Here is a 21,537-nt window from a genome sequence, read left to right as displayed (position 1 = left end):
TCTCAAAAAGTAAAAACTTAAAAAGGGATGGCTAGCATGTGTGTCTAGCATGTGCAAGGGCCTGTGTTTAATCCCCAGTGCACACACACACACATGCATAGAGAGAGAAACAGAGACAGAGAAAGAAAGACACAGAGAGACAGAGAATTTTAAGTTGATTCATCATATAACTTCTTCTCTCATAGCTCTATGTGTAATCAGGCAAATATTGAACTTAACCCCAGTGATGTAACCTCCTCTTGCTTTCTAATGACTTCTAGTCACAAGGAAGAATATATATGGTACCACTTTATTCAGGATCTGTACCAGGCTCAGAGATGCCAGGGGTACTAGGGGGCACCCTCATCACTGGAAGAAGATCTCAGTGAACAGTGGGATGGAATGGCACCTTCCCAACTCTCTTTCAGCAGATGTTTTTCTGGCTCCTCTTTTGCCCCCAGGCATATGTTCTTGGTTCTGGGAATGCTGTGGTAAACAAATACCTTAACCTTGAAGTGTTCACATTTTAGTCTGTTGGCATTCCTCTGAGGGATCTTTCTGTCCTGGAGCAAGTCTTGTTAGCAACATAAGCCAGTTCCTTTATACTTTATGAGGAGAGTGGCAGGTTTTTACTGGTATTCCTATATGCCTCCTTATTCAAGAACATCTATTAAAGAGGTAGGAGGATATAAAAAGAATAAAAGCCTGTGTTATAGATAACTAAAAATATAATGGTGATCAGCAGGGACACTGTGACTACTCTCTGAACCACATTAATGAAAGTCTAGTCTTCTTTCCTATAGAAATCTCATTACATCGTACCCTGGTCAGACAACAGCTAGAATATCCCATTGTTTTTATTATCACATATTTCAAAGGCAAAATGATAAACTATAATGTTCCAGTAAAAGATTATTTAGAGAATACAGATCTGTAAACCACTCCAACAAAAGTTCCTCTCCCTCCATAACTTGAAGAAATTGGGTTTGAGACAAGAAATCATACAATGTACAACTTTGAAATTTGGCAAGTTTGTGATGTAAATTCGAGAAAGATTCTATGAGACTGCTCAACATGAAATGCCTTGGAATCAAGAAGCAGTTCAATCAGAAACTGCTTCCTATCTTAGATAGAAGAATTATAGACCAACTACCCTCAAATATAATGAGTAGCACATACATCAGTACAACTCCTTATGAAAGGGATTTGACAATGTGTTTACAGAGTCATAAAAAGTTCACAACATATTGACCCAGAAATTTCACTTCTGAAAATCTAACCTAACAAATCCAACATTTAAGAATGCCATGTAAACAGTCATTTTCATTTTATTAATATATATGGTATTAGAGGAAATAGCATTATCCCACATGTCCAAAAAAATGGGAATAATGAAGTAAATAGTAAATCCACTTATTGGGATCTTATATGCCCATCAAAATAAAAGTGATGGGCATATGCCATGTAATGCCATAATACTAAAGACCTGATGCAGTTCTGAAGCTGTCATTTAAAGATGGCTCTCAGCTGTAGATATTTGTCTCTCCCTGTTCCTACAGCCTTAGCAACACTTCAGTTTATTTATAAAGTGGCAATAATTAAATTGATATATAATTTAGGCTATTGAAAAGATTAAATTAAATAATGACCATAAGGTGCTTAATACAATGCCTGACAGATGCTAATATTCAGTAGGTGTTTTATTGGTATGTACTGTTATACAATAAATATTCATCTTACTATCATTGTAGTAAGTAGAATAATGATTCACAAAGATGTCTGTGTCCTCATTCACAGATTCAGGAATATGTTTGCTTATGAATCAAAAAGTACTTTGCAGGTGTGATTAAGTTAAGAATCTGGAGATGGAAAGATTATCCCAGGAAATCTGGCATGGCCCATGGTAACCAAGTTCTTAAAATCAGAGAACATCTCCTGGATGTGATCTGAGGGAGCTAGAACTATGGAAAATGGTTAGAGAGGCAATGTTGTTGGCTTTGAATATGGACAGGGACCACTAGACATGTTATATGTGTGGTCTCTAGAAGCTACAAAGCTCCAAGAAACAGATTCTACCTTTCCTCCAGAAAGGAACATAGACCTGGCTACTTGTGATCTTAGCCTGCGGGAACTTTGACAGATTTCTAACATAATTGTAAGATAATACATTTGTAGTGTAATAAGCACCAAGTTGTGGTGATTTGTCACAGAAGCAATAGAAAACTAATACAGGTATATTATATGTAATAATAACAGTAGCTGACGTAAATATTACAACTTCTAAGTACTGGATATTTAGAAAATTAAAAACATTTTGTGAAGTCCACAAACAAGTTTGACATGTTCTCTACTTTTAGGAAGTTCACATATTTAATTATTAATTTAACAATCCAGAATTTTTGGTATTCTGAGCTATGATTACATGATAAAAGTCCTTAAAACTAAATAAACTGTTAGAATCCTAAATCTGTTATTCCTCCAAAGCTTTACTTATTGATTTATTGGTTGATTAAAGAAGAATTAGAGAATTCAGGGTTTAAATATATCATCACAATTAAGAAAACATTAAAGTAGCCTTCATTTCTGACTACAGTACTTATATGTCCCCTCTTACCAATTATACTTCAATAAAGCTGAGAAAAGTACCAGCCATATCTGTACATATAACGATATATGAACTTTTTTGCATGTTTCCTACAGTGTGCTGAGATGATATATATTGTTTCACAAATCATTTTATTAGCTTAATCAAAATTTAGAGTGCATGATATTTTGCCAACAAAGTCTGATATATGTAAACTTTCTTTCAAAATAGAAAAGAACTCAGTAAAACATGTGGGTGGATAGCTTGTGTTGTAGGATTTTCCCCCAATGTTCTAAATCTGGAATGAGGCTTTCAAAATGTTTTCTTATGGACATTGCAAATTAAGAAGAGATGGAATATTTTATTTTAAAATCCATACAGATTGCAGACTGTGAGACCATGGAAAATCTAATGGAGGAAGCAAAGCAAGAGTTAGATACTGTATGAAAAAAAAATCCTCTGAAATCAATATTGATCAAAACAAAGTAGGAATGGAAGCTAATGAACATCTCTCTCAGGATATAGTCACATACCCTTATTTATTTATTGGTTTTTCTCTGCTAGAGATTGAACCCAGGCCTTTGCACATGCTAGGCAAGCACAATTCTCCCAGCCCTGTTTAAATTTTTTATTAAATTTTTGAGTCAGTGTATTACTAAGTTGCTGAGGCTCTCCTTGAAGTGGTGTTACTCCTGCCTCAGCCTCCCAAGTAGCTGGGGTTACAAGCTTGAGCCACAATGCCCATCAATGTGGCTGTCTTTCTGTAACTCAGCAAACTGCCTCAATATGTGCTTAATATATGCTTAGTAAGTGGGCTTAATGGTGAGAATGCAGATGAGATTGTGTTCCTCCAGCCACAGTTTGCTGATTTCTAATCATGCCAGACAGATTCTAAAGGAAGAGGAAAGACGTGAGGCAAAGAAGTGGAATGGAGACAGTTCATGCCTGTTTCCCATGACCTCACCAGCTTCTCACGCTTCTTCCAAAGAGTGAATTGTGGGAGCTGACCTCATTTACTGTTCATAAATCCATGCATTGGACGAGGCCACCCTTTTCCCCCCTTTCATTTTATGCTTTTCCTTTTCAAGAAGCAATATTACGCATGAATGTTTATAATTATTTGCCTTATTAAAGTTAGGCTACATTTGTCTCTTTTTTCTTTTCCTTTTATTGTCTTTGAACACTTGAGCCCCCAGCAAGAAGCAAGTTACTGTCCCTGTGATTTATAAGCCAATATTTTCTGTTATCAAGTGCAAATTATTAGACTTAATTAAGTAATTGTACAACTCCAAGTCCCAAACATAATTTTCAACTTGTTTTCTAAAGAGTCATTTACCCATTTGCATTCACAGCTCTGAAAATCACACAAAGTAATAATAATCAACATATTTTTAAAACCCTTGCACTATCCCACTCCCTTCTTCATATTTCTTAGTAGAATGGCAGGAAATAATGCAATCTTTGTTTTGCACATCTCCTTTTCTATTTTATGTATGCATAAACATGATCCTAAAATTCTTACTCTTAAGCAATATTGCCACTAGTAATATAAAAAAATAATACATTGTGTGTTTGAAGAATATTTTGCATTATGTTATATATAACAATAGAAAAGAACTCAAAGAAAAAGGAACAAATGAAAACGTGATAAAACTACTCATAAAAGATAATATGTCTAAGGAATTGTGTTCCCTCAGCACTTGTAAGAATTAAGTGGTACAAAAACCTCTGTTCCTCTTTTAAAAATTTGAGACAAAGTAGAACTAATACTTTATAGTGAAATACTTGTTAAGTAAATTAGAAATATGGTCTTTTTTGTTGGAAATGCTGTTCTATGGAATTTTAAAAAACAATCTGCTTCCTGCACCACTAATGAACAGCTCTGGTTATTAGAACAGTTTTTCCTTCTGGAGAGTTGACATGTACATAAAGTCATTTTTACCCATTGATTTAGCTCTGTTTTCTAATGACAGAAAGAATAAATCTAATTCTTGACTCCAAAAATAATAATCATCTAACTTACAGTCGAAATTCAAGTTCTTTCCCATAAATGGCCTGATGTGATCTCTCAAAATACTTTGCTATACATTTGACCCAGTAAGCCCTACAAAATCATGCAATTCAAGATGTTAGTATCTTCTCCATCACTTTAAGAATATCTATAAAACTTTCCAAGCCATCATGTGTATGCATATCTAAAAGGACATCAAGTATTTGAAAAGTTACCTTATAATTCCATTGTGCATTATTCCATCATTATGATGGTGCCCTTCCTAGGTGGGCCCAATCGAAGGTGGATTCCCAGAAAGAGTGCTGATATTTTGCTCTGCATGCTTAAAAATGCAGACGGTAAAGCTGAACTCAAGGGTTTATGGGTAGATTCCTTGGTCGTTGAGCACATCTATGTGAACAAAACACCCAAATGAACTGGGTGTGTCTACAGAGCTCATGGTTGGATTAACCCATTTATAATCTCCCTCTGTCACAATGAGATAATCCTGACTGCAACAAAACAAACTGTTCTTAAACCAGGATAATAGATTACACAGAAGAAAAAACAAGAATCAAAAACTTACGGCTCAGGAAAAATTTGACATAAAATACATGGAAATGAATGTAAAAGTAAGGGGAAAAAAAACAACTCCAAATTTTGGAGAGCATTTTGAAAACTCAACTAAAATGGAGTGGCTAAGTGAGGTGGTACATGCCTGAAATCCCAGCCATTTGGGAGGCTGAGGCAGAAGGATGCAGGAGGCCAGCCTGGGTGACTTAGTGAGACCTTGTCTCAAAATAAATTTTTAAAAAAAGGGGCTGAGGATGTAGCTCAGTGGCACAATGCTTGGCTAGCATGCACAAAACCCTGAATTTAATACCTGCCCCTAAAAGGATGAATGATCAGACATATGAAAAACTAGCTCACTAATAATCAAACACAAATTAAAATTACCAAGTACTATTGTTAGATAATGTTTAACACCTATTAAAATATTTAAAAATTTACATAATAAGTCAGAATACTTGGGGACATTTCCCAAGTATTCCCAAGACTAGTTGTGTCCCATATAACTGTTCATAAGAATAAATAATTAATAGAAATGTTTTTGAAACAATTTGCCAAAGATAGTATAAGAACCACTAAAAACTTGATCTAGTAATCTACTTAAACTTACTGTCAAGAAAAAAATCCAAAAATAGAAAAAGTAAGTAAATGTTTAATAAATGCTTAAAAATGCAGACAGTAATGCTGAACTCAAGGATTTAAGTTTAGTAAAAGTAAATAAATATTTATTTTTGCAAGTTTAGTACAATAGCAAACAATCAAAAACCACTTAAATTCCAATATTCCATCAGGGAATGGTCAAGTAGTAAATTTAATAACTTTATTTTGAACTCACAGAAATAATATCCACCAATTAAGTTACAATTTAAAATCAGGCTACCAAGAAATAAATTTATATTTCCTATAATCCTAACAGTATGTTATCATTAATGTCTACAGCACAGATACTTATGTCCAAATAGAATATAATGGATATATTCCAAAATGGTGAACTAGGAATGGTAAGGAGCTTTGTATACCTTTTTTTCTTTTTCTATCATCACTGTTATATCATTTGTGCCTTTAAACAATGAAAAACTGAGATTGGGGGGGGGGTATACCTTTCCAGAACAAAGTTGTTGTGGTAGATAATGAAAAAGTTTCTAACCAAAAGATTTTTATGTGCACTTAAAAATTATTATTTTCAGAAAAGCAGAAATCCATTTAAAAATAGATCAGTGATTCTCCGTAAGTTGACAATCTAAAGTCATTCATAGCATATTACATGCAGACTTTAAGGGGCCAGATATATGTCTGGAATCTCTTTGGTAGGTTACACAGTAAATTCTGCCACTGCTCCTGGAGGTGTCCTCTATATTGCTGGACAGCCACGGTACAACCACACAGGCCAGGTTGTTATCTACAGAATGGAAGATGGGGACATCAAGATTCTCCAGACGCTCAGAGGAGAACAGGTAAGCTTGAAAATTGTTTCCAATTAGTTTCTTCACATTCCATGTATGTCTCTGTTATTCTAAATCTTTTAAAAGCAATACCTGCATAGTCAATATCCACCGTAAGCAGGGTTACCTATTAGATTCTTTGGAAAGATGTAACGTGTCTGTACCTTTGGCCTCATAAACACTGCAGATGGATGGAAGTGAAGATAAGATGTAGAGATAATAGGGGTAGCTGCAGATTGCAAAATATGTACAAGAAAAGAGATCTAAAACATTAAGAATCATAAAAGTGCCAGGATATAGACAGTATATTCAGAAAGTAGAAAGACTATTTTAAGTTAAGATTGGTGCAAAAAGCCATAATAAGTGATGGAATTTGGGGTGAGTCTAGAAGGAAAGATAAAATATAGATAAGTAGAAAGGAAAGTAAAAGAGAATGTTAAAAAAATAATGGGGACTCTTATTGTGTGAAACATTGAATCACAAACTAAAAAGTTTGACTTATATCCCCAAAGTATTGGGAAATTGATTGTAACACAAATTGGAAAATTATTATTAGATTACACTAATTACATTAAAATTAAATTAAGAAATTATACAAACTTATAAATACATATAGTACTTTTTAGACCAAAAGAATAGCATCTATCTATGATATTTGTTATTGTTGTTGTTGTTGCTATTTTGGGGATTTTAATAACTTGGGTAACGTTTGTCTATTTTTATAGTTTTCTGTATTTTCCAAGTGTTCTACAATGAGGAATTATTAACTTTATTTTGCAATCCTCAAGGGGGTTCTTCTTAGGGCTCAGTAGGTATTTTATCTCAGTAAACTAGACCAGCACAACGTACAGCCCAGGTGCCACAAACTTACACAAGGCAGATCTACAACTGCCCTGGCTCTAAAGCCCTCTCTTCATAGGAGCTAGTATTCTTTATGACAGTAGCACAGACATAGTTTACAGGGTGTCTGCAGAGGGCAAGCTAGCTACAAGAGCCACCACCCAAAGAAGTCCAAAATATGTTACCTCTATCAGGTAGAGTTCACTCTTGATTCCACATGACCTCAATACAACATTCCAGCCATTGCTTGATTTCACCACCATGTGATGCTTTGCAATATAATTGGAATCCTATCCTCAGCTGGTTCCCAGGGGAATCTCAGAGTACACCAGAGGTCAGATTCTCATATACCAGGCAAAAGTGTTTTTATCAACTCTTTGCCACATTCATGCTCACAAAATGCATCAGCAATAAAAATGAAGCTGTCGTTGTGATTTAAGGATGATGTAAGAACCTAAAATAAGATATTAACAATCAAACATGGAAAAGGAAGAGGTGTAATAGGCACAAATAAAGAGGAGTTGAGAAAGTAAAATGAAGCATTTTAGCTGACATCTTCAGTTGATTATCTTTCTGTTAATTGTCTACAGGTGAAAAGAAGTATAAAATTTTGTGGGAAACTGCTTACTTGAGTAGAGGAAAATAGCATGAATGATTTAAATCATGAGTGATTTCAGTTTTAGGCCTGCAAATCTGAGAGAAATGTGGCTCCAGTAGAAAAAGCAGTTGTGGTACTTTTTAAAAAAGTTAAAAAATTGGTATTAAGATTTTGATATGTTTTTTGTAGTAATAAGCACAAATTCAGATGCTTGCAGATGTCAGTAAGGTAAAATAAATGAGAAAAGCTGCTGGGCATTAAACACTAAAAAGTGGGGGAACCCTGGTCAGCATGGGGAATAAAAACCTAATGCTGACAGAGCCCACTATATATTTTTTTAAATATTTGTGATTAATTTAATATTGAAAAGCCTTCTAAGCCTTCAAGTCTGTGAGAAAATTACCTTCAAAAGCCATAAAAAGTACATCTCACAATATCTATATGTCTATCAATGCAGAATTTGAGCCTCGAGGATGAAAACATAAAGAAATGTACAATATGCTGTGAACATGTTTGGGAAGCTTTGATGGTCTAGGGAAAGAGAATAGAAAGGAAACCTCAGATCTAGGCTCTCAGGGAGGCCAAAGTTTAGGGGATGGGACCAGCAAATAAGAAGAAAAAAAAGGATGATTGGAGATATAGGAACAGAATCATAAGAGCAAAAATGAAAGCACAGAATCTGGGATGGGAAGTGTCAATAAGAGAGGAACTAGGAGTGTCAAATATTAAACGTATTTTAAAAGGTTATTTAAGCATTTAGATAGTGAAATGTGAGTTTCTTGCTTTTCCCCCAAACAGATCTCTATATTTAAAAGAGACAATATATTGCGGCAAGGGGATGGCCCCCTGTGATCCTTTCTTATTTTTCCATCTTTCATAACTACTGGGACAAGACTTACCCATTGTTAAATAGATAATCATCTAAGACCATGAGATAAAATACCCTACAGTATCCCAAAACCAGTCAGCTCCTTTTAATCCATTTATTTCATAATTTCCTATTACTATACTTAAACATATATGAAACCATTTTAGAATGCCTTCTCCTCTTTATTCATTTTCCTTAAAAAAAAAAGCCACTGTAGTATTATCTATCTGATTTGTGGAGAAAGACAAAAATCTAAAGAAAATATTTTCTGTTACTTTTAAGCTATAAAATCAGTGACATCTATTTGCCCTCAAAGATGAGATAGACTGATATTCTTTAGCTTAAAAAAATACTCAACCAGTTTCTATATTTCATTTCCTTTGTCAACCAAACATCAATCATGTTCTAAATTGAAAAAAAGTTTTAAAAAAATGCAGATTTTAACTTCCTTGAGAATGTCTGATGTTAACCAGGCTCTCTTGTTTTGTCTTATACCCTAGATTGGTTCCTATTTTGGTAGTGTTTTAACTACAGTTGACATTGATAAAGATTCTAACACTGACATCCTTCTGGTCGGGGCTCCCATGTACATGGGAACAGAGAAAGAGGAACAAGGAAAAGTGTACGTGTACACTCTGAATCAGGTAATGGTATCTGAATTTGGTATCTGAAACCCAGGAAAACCTTTTTCCCTTTCTTCAATTTTGAATAATGCATTTCTGATTTTTTCATTCAATTTAGAAAAATGAGCAAAGATTTTAGCTCCCATTCATCTCACCAAACTCTGTTTTGAAAGGAATATTTTAAATTTTAATTAAATCATTCCAACCCTTAGATATTTTCTGCTTGGAAATATGAAGTGCTGGTTGGTTGGTTGGTTTGTTGTCAGAATACATAGGATAGAAAAGACAAAAATAAAATTCACTAAACTGCTAAATAAATCCACCTGTAAACTATATTCATTGTTGGGTATCATTAGAGATGTAGTGGGTTGGGCAGTAGAAAAGAGGTAGTTAGTTCCAAATCAGTGACATCAGATGCTTCCCAGAAGCCACTGTAGTCACATTTTTAAAATTTCCTCCAAGAAAATGTTTGTTTGTTTGTTTTTTAATAAAGAAGAAGAAGAAAATACGTTCTTGAGCACCTTGGCTAGTACTTTGTCCTTGCTTTCTGCCCCTGCCTCCACCCGGGCCCCCCAAATACACACACACACTCTAGGCAGCTTTAGAGAAAGTTGCTTTCTGAACAGGATGTATTTCCTCTTTGTTTTATGGGGGAGAATTGAAGAGAGAAAAAGAGCACAAAATTTGGAAGAAACTGAGGGATAAAAAAATCAGTTGTTTGGATTTGAACATATGCTATTTATTACAAACTCATTTGATTGTGTTAAAAAGAGATTCTTATTTTTCTTTCTGATAATTCTACAATCTCTTCTTTGGAATCCCCAACTTTGCTTTCACTTTTTAAGAAATTTTACAAACTGTACTAGTAATGTACAGATAGTTCTTAATAGTGTTGATTTGGCACGCACTTTAAAAATCTACTCTGCTCTAGTAGTGACAGAAATCCATAAGTATCCTATTTATCTTTTTTCCAGACAAGATTTGAATATCAAATGAGCCTGGAACCAATTAAGCAGACTTGCTGCTCATCTCTGAAGCACAACTCATGCACAAAAGAAAACAAAAATGAACCATGCGGGGCTCGTTTTGGAACAGCAATTGCTGCTGTAAAAGATCTCAATCTTGACGGATTTAATGACGTCGTGATAGGGGCTCCGCTGGAGAATGATCACGCAGGCGCCGTCTACATTTATCATGGTAGTGGGAAGACTGTAAGGAAAGAGTATGCACAAGTAAGAAGTTAAACCTACAAATTCCCACCTTCCAATGCTGAGTGGCATTGCCTGGCTACTTAATGAGCTATTTGATTTCTTTCTTCTCACTCTGTTGGGAAACTCAATTCTAATTCTCAACTGAGAGTTTTTTTTTTTTTTTTTTTTTTTTTTTTTTTAAGAATGATTCCTTCTAATTTCACACTTTTATCTGGTTTCTTTTCTGTTATCATTTGCCATATCTCTAGGATTTGATCTTTTGAAATGGCAAAAAAACAAAAACAAAAAAGAACACTTCATAATAATGCTATTTAATATCTGCAAAGTGTTTGATACTAAAGAGAGGGTATTCCTCTGAATAAGAGAACAATAATTATGATTTAGTCAATAAAGGAGGTAAGAGTGAGATTATTTTCATATTTAGTGTTCATGTTGTTATAATAAGATGTCATTAAATTTATATTTGTGAATTAAATTGGCATATTTTCATCACATAAATTTGAGTTTCTGAAGGTCTATAATTTTCTTGTAAGTAATCCTCATTAGAAGAAAATTATATAAGAGGGCTTAATCTGCAGGGGATTCCTGTTGCTCCTGTTTTAAATTTATTATCCATTAATAGCTCTAATCTATTAATTTAATTTCCTCATACATGAGGAAAATATTAATTTACAGAAATGCTTAATGTGGTACAAAAACAAGAGATTTTGAAGTAGTTCTAATATAATTGTTTTTCTGTAATAATAGTTGGTTAGTCATTGAATAATTAATTATGAATAAAATAAAACTCACCACTTTCTAGCTTATGTGCCATGAAAAGAAATCATAGCATTACTTATTTAATTTTGCATTTGAGTGGTCTCCTTGGTTCTGTAGTCAAGATAGTTCTCAAAATCTATTATGTATGGTAAAGTGTTGAATTTTTCATAAAGTCATAATGACATTAATAGTGAACAAACCAAAGGGTTATTTCAGTAACAAAGTTTCTATTCATTTGATAAATGATTTGTTTCTGTTAAAAATTGTCATGGTATTAAATAGTTCACTAAATACAGGCATTATTACCATTGGGACATGATGAAACCAAGAAATGCAGGAAGAGGTATATTTCTTTTGTTCCACCACTTTTATTCTTTCACTATTAATCCTGCTAATTCAATAGAATGGCATTTGAAGAAGAAAAAAGAAGACATTTTGTCATTTAATGGAACAGATTTTCGTAAGAAATTTATTTTGTAAAATAGTGATAAATCAAAATGCCTCTTTAAACAAAAATAACAAAGCAGAATATTAAAGTTAGGCTCATTTAATTATCAGCAAAATGATTTCCCAGGGAACAAGTGAGGATGTGCTTACTTGTTTCCATGGGAACCAGAGGTGCTGCTTGTGTACAGGATAATCAAATGGAATTAAGTTCTCCCAAGCCATCTCCTTATTTGTTTGCTGAAAAATGTGGAAAGACTTTCCAATGGGACATACAATTTTTAGCATGAGAAATGTTTCCAATTGGTTTGCCTTATTTGGCTTCTTGTTTTCTATTATTTAAGTAAAAAACAAGAAGATGATAACACCCCAAGTTTAGAGGGGGGCTGTAAGTCCTGCCTCCTTGTCAGCAGACTTTATTAAATTAGCATCATCATATACCAATGCTAAGTCAAGAAGTGCAGATATCTATGTATGGTGATATAAACAAATCAGCTCAATATTCACTTCTACCTACATTGAGAATACATGTGAGTGGAGTTGGTCTATTGTGACCTTGACTTTTAGGACAATTTTTGTCACGCAGTAAAAAAGACTGAATGTCGAATCATGGCATGATGGCACATGCCTGTGATCCCAGCAGCTAGGGAAGCTGAGGCAGGATGATGGTGAGTTCAAAGACAGCATCAGCAAAAGCAAGGCATTAAGTAACTCAGTGAGAACCTGTCTCTAAATAAAATACAAATTAGGGTTGGAGATGTGGCTCAGTGCCAAGTGTCCCTGAATTCAATCCCTGGTATCCCCACCAAAGAAAAAAGACTGAATATTGAAAAATGTACTTGATGGAATATGTTATTTATAACCAGACACAAAATTTAACGAACCCCAAATTGACCCCTAGAACAATCTTCCATTTTCCTACTTGCTTTTATAATAGGTTTTTTTTTTCAAGATTTTCATTGCCTTTAATTATCTCTGTACAATGGGATTAAAAAGTAACTAGAAAGGAGAGTCAGTTAATCATGTTTCCCTTGAGAATACAAGATGATACTACATAATCTTTTCCCTTCTCTGTGGTGCCAATCATTCTGAAATGATTCTGTCTGTACTATAAAAAGAACAATATCCTTTGGGAACTTCTGAATATTTCCTTTTGTCACTACATGAGGGGCCTCCTGTTTCGCAAAAAAAGTTTGATTTCAATATTTGTTAACCAATATAAATTCCCAGATTATTTGAAGCTCTTTTGCACAAACTCTAACATAAAATTCTCCATTGGGATTTTCACAGCGTATTCCATCAGGTGGGGATGGAAAGACACTGAAATTTTTTGGCCAGTCTATCCATGGAGAAATGGATTTAAATGGTGATGGTCTGACTGATGTGACTATTGGGGGCCTTGGAGGGGCTGCCCTCTTTTGGTATGTATTTTATAACATCTGATTAATCCAACAGTGTTTCACAAATAATTCCAGAGCTCAGATTGTGACTGGAGCTCATGCCATAACAAATTTCTTCTAAAACTTGCTCTGGGACATAAAGAGCAAGTTTTGCAATGCTGAAGTAGGGGTTGAATCTGAGTACAAATGGCAGATGATGAATAGAGGTAGTCAAAAACATTCAAATAGCGAGAGTCCTGTCACATGGACTAGACTGAGCCATAGCTACTGTAAAGATCTAGTGGAAGCAGAAAGAATGTATAGGGTGGAATGTGGTCAAGGTGGCCTCATGTCTGGAGAATCCATACTAATAAACAGGAAACCAGACATGTCCATTCATTGCTGATGAAAGGGTAAACTGGCTGATATTTTATACAAGTTTTAAAATGTGCATGCACAGTCAGGCACAGTGGCGCATACCTGTAATCCCAGCAGCTTGGAAGGCTGAGATGGGAGGATCACAAGTTCAAAGCCAGCCTCAGCAATGGCAAGGCACTAAACAGCTCAGTGAGACCCTGTCCCTAAATCAAATACAAAAATAGGGCTAGCGATGTGGCTCAGTGGTTAAGTGCCCCTGAGTTCAATCTCCAGTACCAAAAGCCAAAAATGTGCATTTATATACATATATGTATATATCTATATACATATATATGCTTGTGTATATGTGAAAGAAGGACCTGTGTGTTTATATATGCATATATGTATATATTTGCATAAGTCTCTATTATTTTGCTAATAAATAAAACATTAAGGGTACTAAATGTTCATGGCTATTACTGCTGAGGCAGAATTATGTGATTCCTATTTTCTTATGCATTTCTATGTTTTTCATATTTCCAGTGAATAAATTGTTTAAAAACTATCAAAAAAGAAAAAAGAAAATGAAAACCATGTTTGACCACAGATAATTGAGACTGGGAAAAGCAAAACATGGAGAAGGAATGGAGTACTATATGGTTTTTCTTCTTAAAGTCAAAGTCAATTTAAGATTTAAGTGAAATAACACACATGGTTAACACAATGCCTCAAGTATTACTCTGCTTCTTCTTCCCAGACATAGGCACAGCTGAACCCACAAGAATAGACAAATCTCTTAGTCTAGATGAAGGTTAACTGGGGCCCACAAGTTTTCTAGGGACCTCTGGACCATTTCAAATTGGGGAAACAAACTTAGAGATCCCCCAAATATTGTTTTGGTTCTGAGCTCTTCCCCAGGCACTTCATTTTACTTTTTTCCCATTACAAGCAAAACTAGATCCTAAGACTTTAAACCAAATGCCCAGGATATTTCTAAAAGAGCCTGGATCTCCACAGAACATAAGATACATTCTCTTCTCCATCGATGACTCATTAGAGGAAAGGAGTCCTCAGGATATACAAAGGAGACTCTTCTGATGCTGTCACATTGCACTGCCAACTTGATGGCATTCATGAAATGCATAAAGGTGTGAGTGATTTCCATTGTTTTTGTGTTTGTAGGTCTCGAGATGTAGCTGTAGTTAAAGTGACCATGAATTTTGAACCAAATAAAGTGAATATTCAAAAGAAAAACTGCCATATGGAGGGAAAGGAAACAGTGTGCATAAATGCTACAATATGTTTTGATGCGAAATTGAAGTCCAAAGAAGACTCAATTTACAAAGCTGGTAAGCTTATTTAAGCAAGTACTTTGGGGCACAGTGAAATACAGTAGAATTTGGTACAGGCATATCAACTCAGAGGCAGCAATTTGAAATGGACTTCAAAAACAGTCTGTTTTGTTTTTTGTTTTTTCAATTTTCAAAGAATCCTCTCCCTTCTTCTGCCCCCTCCTGGGGAAGACTAATATTGCAGATGACCTAAGTACTTAACTCCTTTTTTTTTTTTTCTTTTTTAAAAATTTGTTCTAATTAGTTCTACATGATAGCAGAATGCATTTTGATTCATTATATACAATTGTAGCACAACTTTTTATTTCTCTGGTTGTACAGGATGTAGAGTCGCTCCATGTGGGTATACATGTTCCTAGGGTAATGATGTTCATCTCATTCCGCCAGTGTGTCTGTCCCCATGCTCCTTCCCCTTTTCTCTCTCCCCTTTGCCCCAATCAAAGTTCCCCAACCCCCTCTCATTATGTATCAGCATCCACTTATCAGAGAGAACATTTGGCCTTTGGTTTTTTGGGATTGGCTTACTTCACTTAGCATGATATTCTCCAGCTCCATCCATTTGCCTACAAATACTATAATTTTTATTCTTTTTTTAATGCTGAGCAATATTCCATTGTGCATATGTACCACAGTTTCTTTATCCAATCATTTGTTGAAGGGCATCTAGTTTGGTTCCATAATTTAGCTATTCTCAACTGAGCTGCTGTGAACATTGATGTGGCTATGTCACTATAGTATTCTGATGTTAAGTCCTTTGGGTGTAGACTGGGAGTGGGATAGCTGGGTCAAATAGTGGTTCTGATGCAAGATTTTTAAGGAGTCTCAATACTGCTTTCCACAGTGGTTGCACCAATTTGCAGTGCCACCAGCAATGTATGAGTGTATCTTTTTCTCCACATCTTCACCAACACTTACTATTGCTTGTATTCTTGATAATTGCTACTCTGACAGGAGTGAGATGAAAACTTAGAGTAGTTTTGATTTGTATTTCTTTAATTACTAGAGAAGTTGAATACTTCTTCATATATTTGTTGATCAATTGTATATCTTATTCTGAGAAGTATCTATTCAGTTCCTTAGCCCATTTATTGATTTGGTTATTTATTTTTTGGGTGTTAAGCTTTTTGAGAACTATACAATGAAAACTATGGAATGCTAAAGAAAGAAAGGCTGGGGTTGTGGCTCAGTGGTGGGGTTCTCACCTAGCACGTATGAGGCCCTGAATTCAATCCTCAGCACCACATAAAAATGAAATAAAGATATTGTGTCCACCTACAACTAAAATAAATATTTTTTTAAAAAAGAAAGACATTGAAGAAGATCTTAGAAGATGGAAATATCACCCATGTTCCTGGATAGGAAGAATTAATATTGTCAAAATAGCCATACTACCAAAAGCATTTTACAGATTTAATGCAATTCCAATTAAAATCCCAACATTCCTTATAGAAGTAGAAAAAGCAATCATGTAATTCATTTTGAAAAAATAAGAGACCCAGAGTAGCCAAAGCAATCCTTAGCAAGAAGAGTGAAGCAGGAGGCATCACAATACCATACCTTAAACTATATTACAGAGTTTCAGTAACAAAACAGCATAGTGTTGGTACCAAAATAGACTTGTAGACCAATGGTACAGAATAGAGGAAACAGAGTCAAACCCACATAAATACAGTTATCTTATACTAAACAAAGGCATTGAAAACATATATTGGCAAAAAGATAACATATTCAACAAATGATGCTGGGCAAACTGGAAATCCATATGCGGCAAAGTGAAATTAAACCACTATCTCTCACCATGCACAAAGCTCACCTCAAAGTGGATCAAGAATCTAGGAATTAGACCAGAAACCCTGCACCTAACAGAAGAAATAGGCCCAAATCTTTATCATGTTGGATTAGATCCTGACTTCCTTAACCAGACTTCTAAAGCACAAGAAATAAAATCAAGAATTAGTAAATAGGATAGATTTAAATTAAAAAGCTTCTTCTCACCAAAGGAAACAACCAATAATGTGAAGAGAGAGCCTACAGAGTGGGAGAACATCTTTACTACATGCTCATCAGATAGAGCACTAATCTCCGGAGTATATAAAGAACTCAAACTACTTGTTCCTTTCTATTGAGAAGGTCACACTAGTTTTTTAGAGTCAGACTTACGATGTGTGGGCTTCTCAGGTGGATCATGTCAGTCTGAACATCTTTCTCCTTCTGCGTTCTATACTTTCTTTCTTTTTTTAGATTTTTTTATTGGTTGTTCAAAACATTACAAAGCTCTTGACATATCATATTTCATACATTAGATTCAAGTGGGTTATGAACTCCCATTTTTACCCCAAATACAGATTGTAGAATCACATCGGTTACACATCCACATACTTTCTAAGGAAGTTTTGAAATTATGTTGAAATATGTTGGAGCCAAAGCTGTAAGTCCATTGATTACAGAAGAGTAATTTACTCTGCAATCTGAATGACAAATTAATGAGAAAAACCATTCATCCTTAAAATAATTTTTTCTTAATTTTCTGTATATATGTATACATGTACTCTGAAATAGTCCCCTGAATAGAAAATAAATAAGGTATAGTAATGCAAAAATACAAATCAGGTTTTCATATGCAACATTATTTCATCTTATTTGATGTTTGTAAAACAGTTAAAGAATCAAATAAGGATTGTAGTCCTCAAATGAAGTACAAGATTTCACTTATATATACTTATTTTATTGAATTTAATAGTGCTTTGAACATAATCTAAAATGACATATTTTTATGAAAAAGGTAAAAATGCCATTAATGTCTTTTTATCTCTATTGAAATATGACATGATCAGTATTCCAAACAGTATTCCAAACAGTATTCCAACATTTCTAAATCAATATTTTGAGTGAAAATCAAGTAAATACAGAATGGTCAGTAAATTAGATGGGTGGGTGTGTATGCATGTGAATGTGTACATCACATACATGTATGTCATATGTATGTACTTCATATATATGTACATCATAAATAAGCATAATTCAATACATGATGAACTCATGATGAAATCATGAGCACTCCTCAGGATGGTCTTCTTGACTGCTAGTATCATTGTACTACACTAATGTGAATATGCCAAGAAATAAAACTCTTTTGTTTGATTAATTGCTCAAAAGATATTTCTATATATTTATTCAATGAGTTGAATTGTGAAAATCATTCTTAAATAAACATTTTTGTCTATTCTTTTATTTTTATAGATATGCAGTATCGTGTCACCCTAGATTCACTAAGACAGATATCACGAAGTTTTTTCTCTGGAACTCAGGAGAGAAAGATTCAACGAAATATCACAGTTCAAGGATCAGAATGTACTAGGCATTCCTTCTACATGTTGGCAAGTAAATCATATATTATAGCTGCCTTATTCCAAACATAGAATATAATATAAATGTTGTATTTCAAGTCATTCAAGTTCTGACTATTTTATTTCAAAGTGGACAACATAAAGTAAATTTCATTTTGCTTGTTCCCTCATCAGAAAAAATAAATAAAAATTGCAGGTCGTTTCCAAATGAGAAACTCTTTAATCTTCCCTGTGTGTATCAGACATCCATATATTACAGAATCAAGGAATCATGAATGAGGACTCCTCATTCCCTTATTCTTTCCATTCTTGCATTCATTCACTTTTTTCAACTTGAAAACACCACTTGACTTCTCTGGACCTCATCAGTGATCAGTGATTAACTGCCCTGAGGGCAGACTATTAATTGGGACACATGCTTTCGGGGTCCATTGGTATTATTATTTTTTTAATCTTCTGAGGGTTTGTGCTACTTCAGTTTCTTTCTGTTTCAGTGGATGAGAGAGGTTTGGAAAGCAAATTAGTAATCTCTAGAGATGGCTTGATAAGCCAATTCGTACCAATTTAAATATATTTTCTTGTGGTATTGCATATGTGGAGAGTGTTTTCAATCGAGGGTGGGAGTTTCTTAAACATTTTCCTAAAGTGTACATGATAATCATTTTTTTCTAAAGCAGAATGAAGGTAGTGAGGAAACTCTGATTTGAGTAACAGAGATTAAGACTTAGACGCTTGATCATGACCTTGTAGTTTCAAAGGATACAGGCTGATTTTCCAACCTGTGACTGGCTTTCATATTCTTCATGTATTTATATAAAATATTTTGAAAAATATAGTTAGGTTGAGGAGAGTGACAGAAAATGTGCATCCTGGTATGCCATATTTATTCTTTCTCAATGGTTTTTGTGCCAGTATGACCTATGATAGACATCATAATAAACTTACTCTATCAACATAAAGATCAATATTATGATCTGAAAAAAATAAAGTTGGAGTAATCCCTCTGATGTTGCTCATCAGAACTGAACATTTAGGAGTTAAAACTTTGTGTCAAATTCCATGTGCGTAAGACAGATATGGCATTGCCACCAGTCTCCTAAAAGCAATTGCAGTCTGTTTGTTCCCAAGTTCAGTATCTACACGATGTCCAGGTACCCAAGTACCTTAAAAGAAACAAACTAGCTTCAAAATTTCCTGGCTAACTTGTTCTGGAGTTAGCCAGATGGAATTTCTATCCCAACTCCCCCACATTCTGTGTTACTTTAATAAAGTTATTTGGCCATAGAGGCTCAACTAAGCCAATATAAAATAAAAACCCTAACAGTTATTCATGTTAAAGAAGTATTGAAAATAATGTGTAAACTCATAATTTTGGACACTATAAATGAAAATTATTATTAGTGATAATTTTGGAATTATTAATAATATTCACATCATTTCTATATCAATTTGCATTATAAAATTTTATATGTGTGTGGGTGTGTATATATATATATATTATAAAAATAAAATATAAGTCCATTTAAAGGCAGTTTGCCCTTCTGAAATTGATAGACTTTCCTAGAAGTATTACATACTGATTTTTTAGTTCAAGGTATCAAGAGAAATGACATTGTTATGCATGCAGATCAGGGTGGTATATCCTGACCTGGGACAAGGTATGCTGTGTCCCATTACTTCAGCAGACCTCTTTGAGAAGCCATAGGTGAGTCAACTGGTTACATTCTGAAACCTCTGCTTCCCAGCTGTGTCCCTTGTCAAAGCAGAAAGGCCATCTCCATCCATCAAAACAAAAGTCTGATGAGGCATATTGTCAAATTAGTTGTAAAAAAAAAAAAATGTTCTAGTAAGCCACAGGGCAGAAAAAGCTACAAGATTAGAATGTCTGGTCAGTATGATACCAATGACATATTTTATGTTTCAAACTCTAGGACAAGCATGACTTTCAGGATTCTGTAAGGATAACTTTGGATTTTAATCTTACTGATCCAGAAAATGGCCCAATCCTTGATGATTCTCTACCAAATTCAGTACATGAATACGTAAGTCAGATTTTTTTAAATTCAGAGTACCTACTTGTGACTGTATTAGCAAAAAGCTTGAAACACATATATCTATATATGTCATATTATTATATATATTATGTTACATTTATGTAATTAGACACCTTTCCTAACCCTTTAACTTCCTATTGCTGGAGTTTAAGGAAACTAATAAATGATTCAGGACCAATCAAAAGAAATGCCCCCCTTTACCCTAGGGAACACTGAGTTGCAGAGCACAGTTTAGGTAGAGAGGGTACCCTCATAGTAAACCTTGGACTCAGATCATGGATAACCAAGTAGTGACAGTGTTGTGGACCCATCTCTGGCCTTCTTCACTGGGGCCCACCTGTAACACTTGCAAGTGGAGTAAATCAGAATGTATGCTTCCCTTGTCCACACTGCTGCCCCAAAGGCAAATAGACAAGAAGGGGCTGAGCTGTGCTCCCCAGGTCCTGCTTCCAAATTCAGAGTTCAATGCCCCACACCTGACAGTAAATAGGGAACAGAGATGGAGGAGAGTGCCATGCAGCACCCGTAGAGGAAATATTCAAGATGAGGAATTAGTTTCCCGCATACACCTATTTTCTACTCTCTTCCTACCTTCCAAATAGATTTCTTGTCTTATACATACTAGGCACAGGGCTTGCAGTAAAACCTAGGAATCTGTCAACATGAAGGTTTTAGGTAGTAATTAGATTGTGGAGAACTTCAGAGCACTACAGGAACTTCTGTGTAGTCTGGGGAGTCCAGGAAAGCCCCCTACACAGTTAGGTGGAGACCTGAAGGTGTGGGTGATTTTCCATCCCACTTAGTCAGGGAAGCAGAGGGGATCGTATATATGAAGGTCCCGAGATATTTAAAAAAAAAAAAAAAAAAGCTAAATTGTACTCATTTTTGTGGCTTGAACTAAAGAACAAGGGGAGAGGTGATGTGAGTTGAGGCTGAAGGCCAAAGCAGGGGCAAGATCCTTCAGGACTTGGTGCCACAGCATACTTTTTAAACTTTTATATGAGCCATGCAATATTGTTGGAAGTTTTAATTCAGCTCAATGTTGGGGCTAGATGTGCAATTCCTGAGGATTCCTTCAGCCACAATATGGAAAATGATCAAAGAAAAATGAGTGGGTGGGGGAGAATAGTTGGAGGCTAT

General features: G+C 34.8%; 1 protein-coding gene across 1 annotated transcript in view; it reads left to right on the top strand.

The window, feature by feature from the left end:
* Itga1 (integrin subunit alpha 1) overlaps positions 1–21,537 on the top strand; it is a 151,108-nt gene that overhangs the window by 103,070 nt on the left and 26,501 nt on the right. Inside the window, exons 12-18 of the mRNA XM_076857298.2 lie at positions 6,435–6,577; positions 9,372–9,515; positions 10,469–10,726; positions 13,199–13,329; positions 14,827–14,993; positions 18,237–18,373; positions 20,275–20,385. Of these exons, the coding sequence (XP_076713413.2) occupies positions 6,435–6,577; positions 9,372–9,515; positions 10,469–10,726; positions 13,199–13,329; positions 14,827–14,993; positions 18,237–18,373; positions 20,275–20,385 (1,091 nt within the window). The remainder of the gene's footprint in view (positions 1–6,434; positions 6,578–9,371; positions 9,516–10,468; positions 10,727–13,198; positions 13,330–14,826; positions 14,994–18,236; positions 18,374–20,274; positions 20,386–21,537) is intronic.

This window comes from Callospermophilus lateralis, chromosome 5, assembly GCF_048772815.1.
Source record: "Callospermophilus lateralis isolate mCalLat2 chromosome 5, mCalLat2.hap1, whole genome shotgun sequence".
NCBI lineage: Eukaryota > Metazoa > Chordata > Mammalia > Rodentia > Sciuridae > Callospermophilus > Callospermophilus lateralis.
This window is presented reverse-complemented; position numbering and strand designations above follow the sequence as displayed.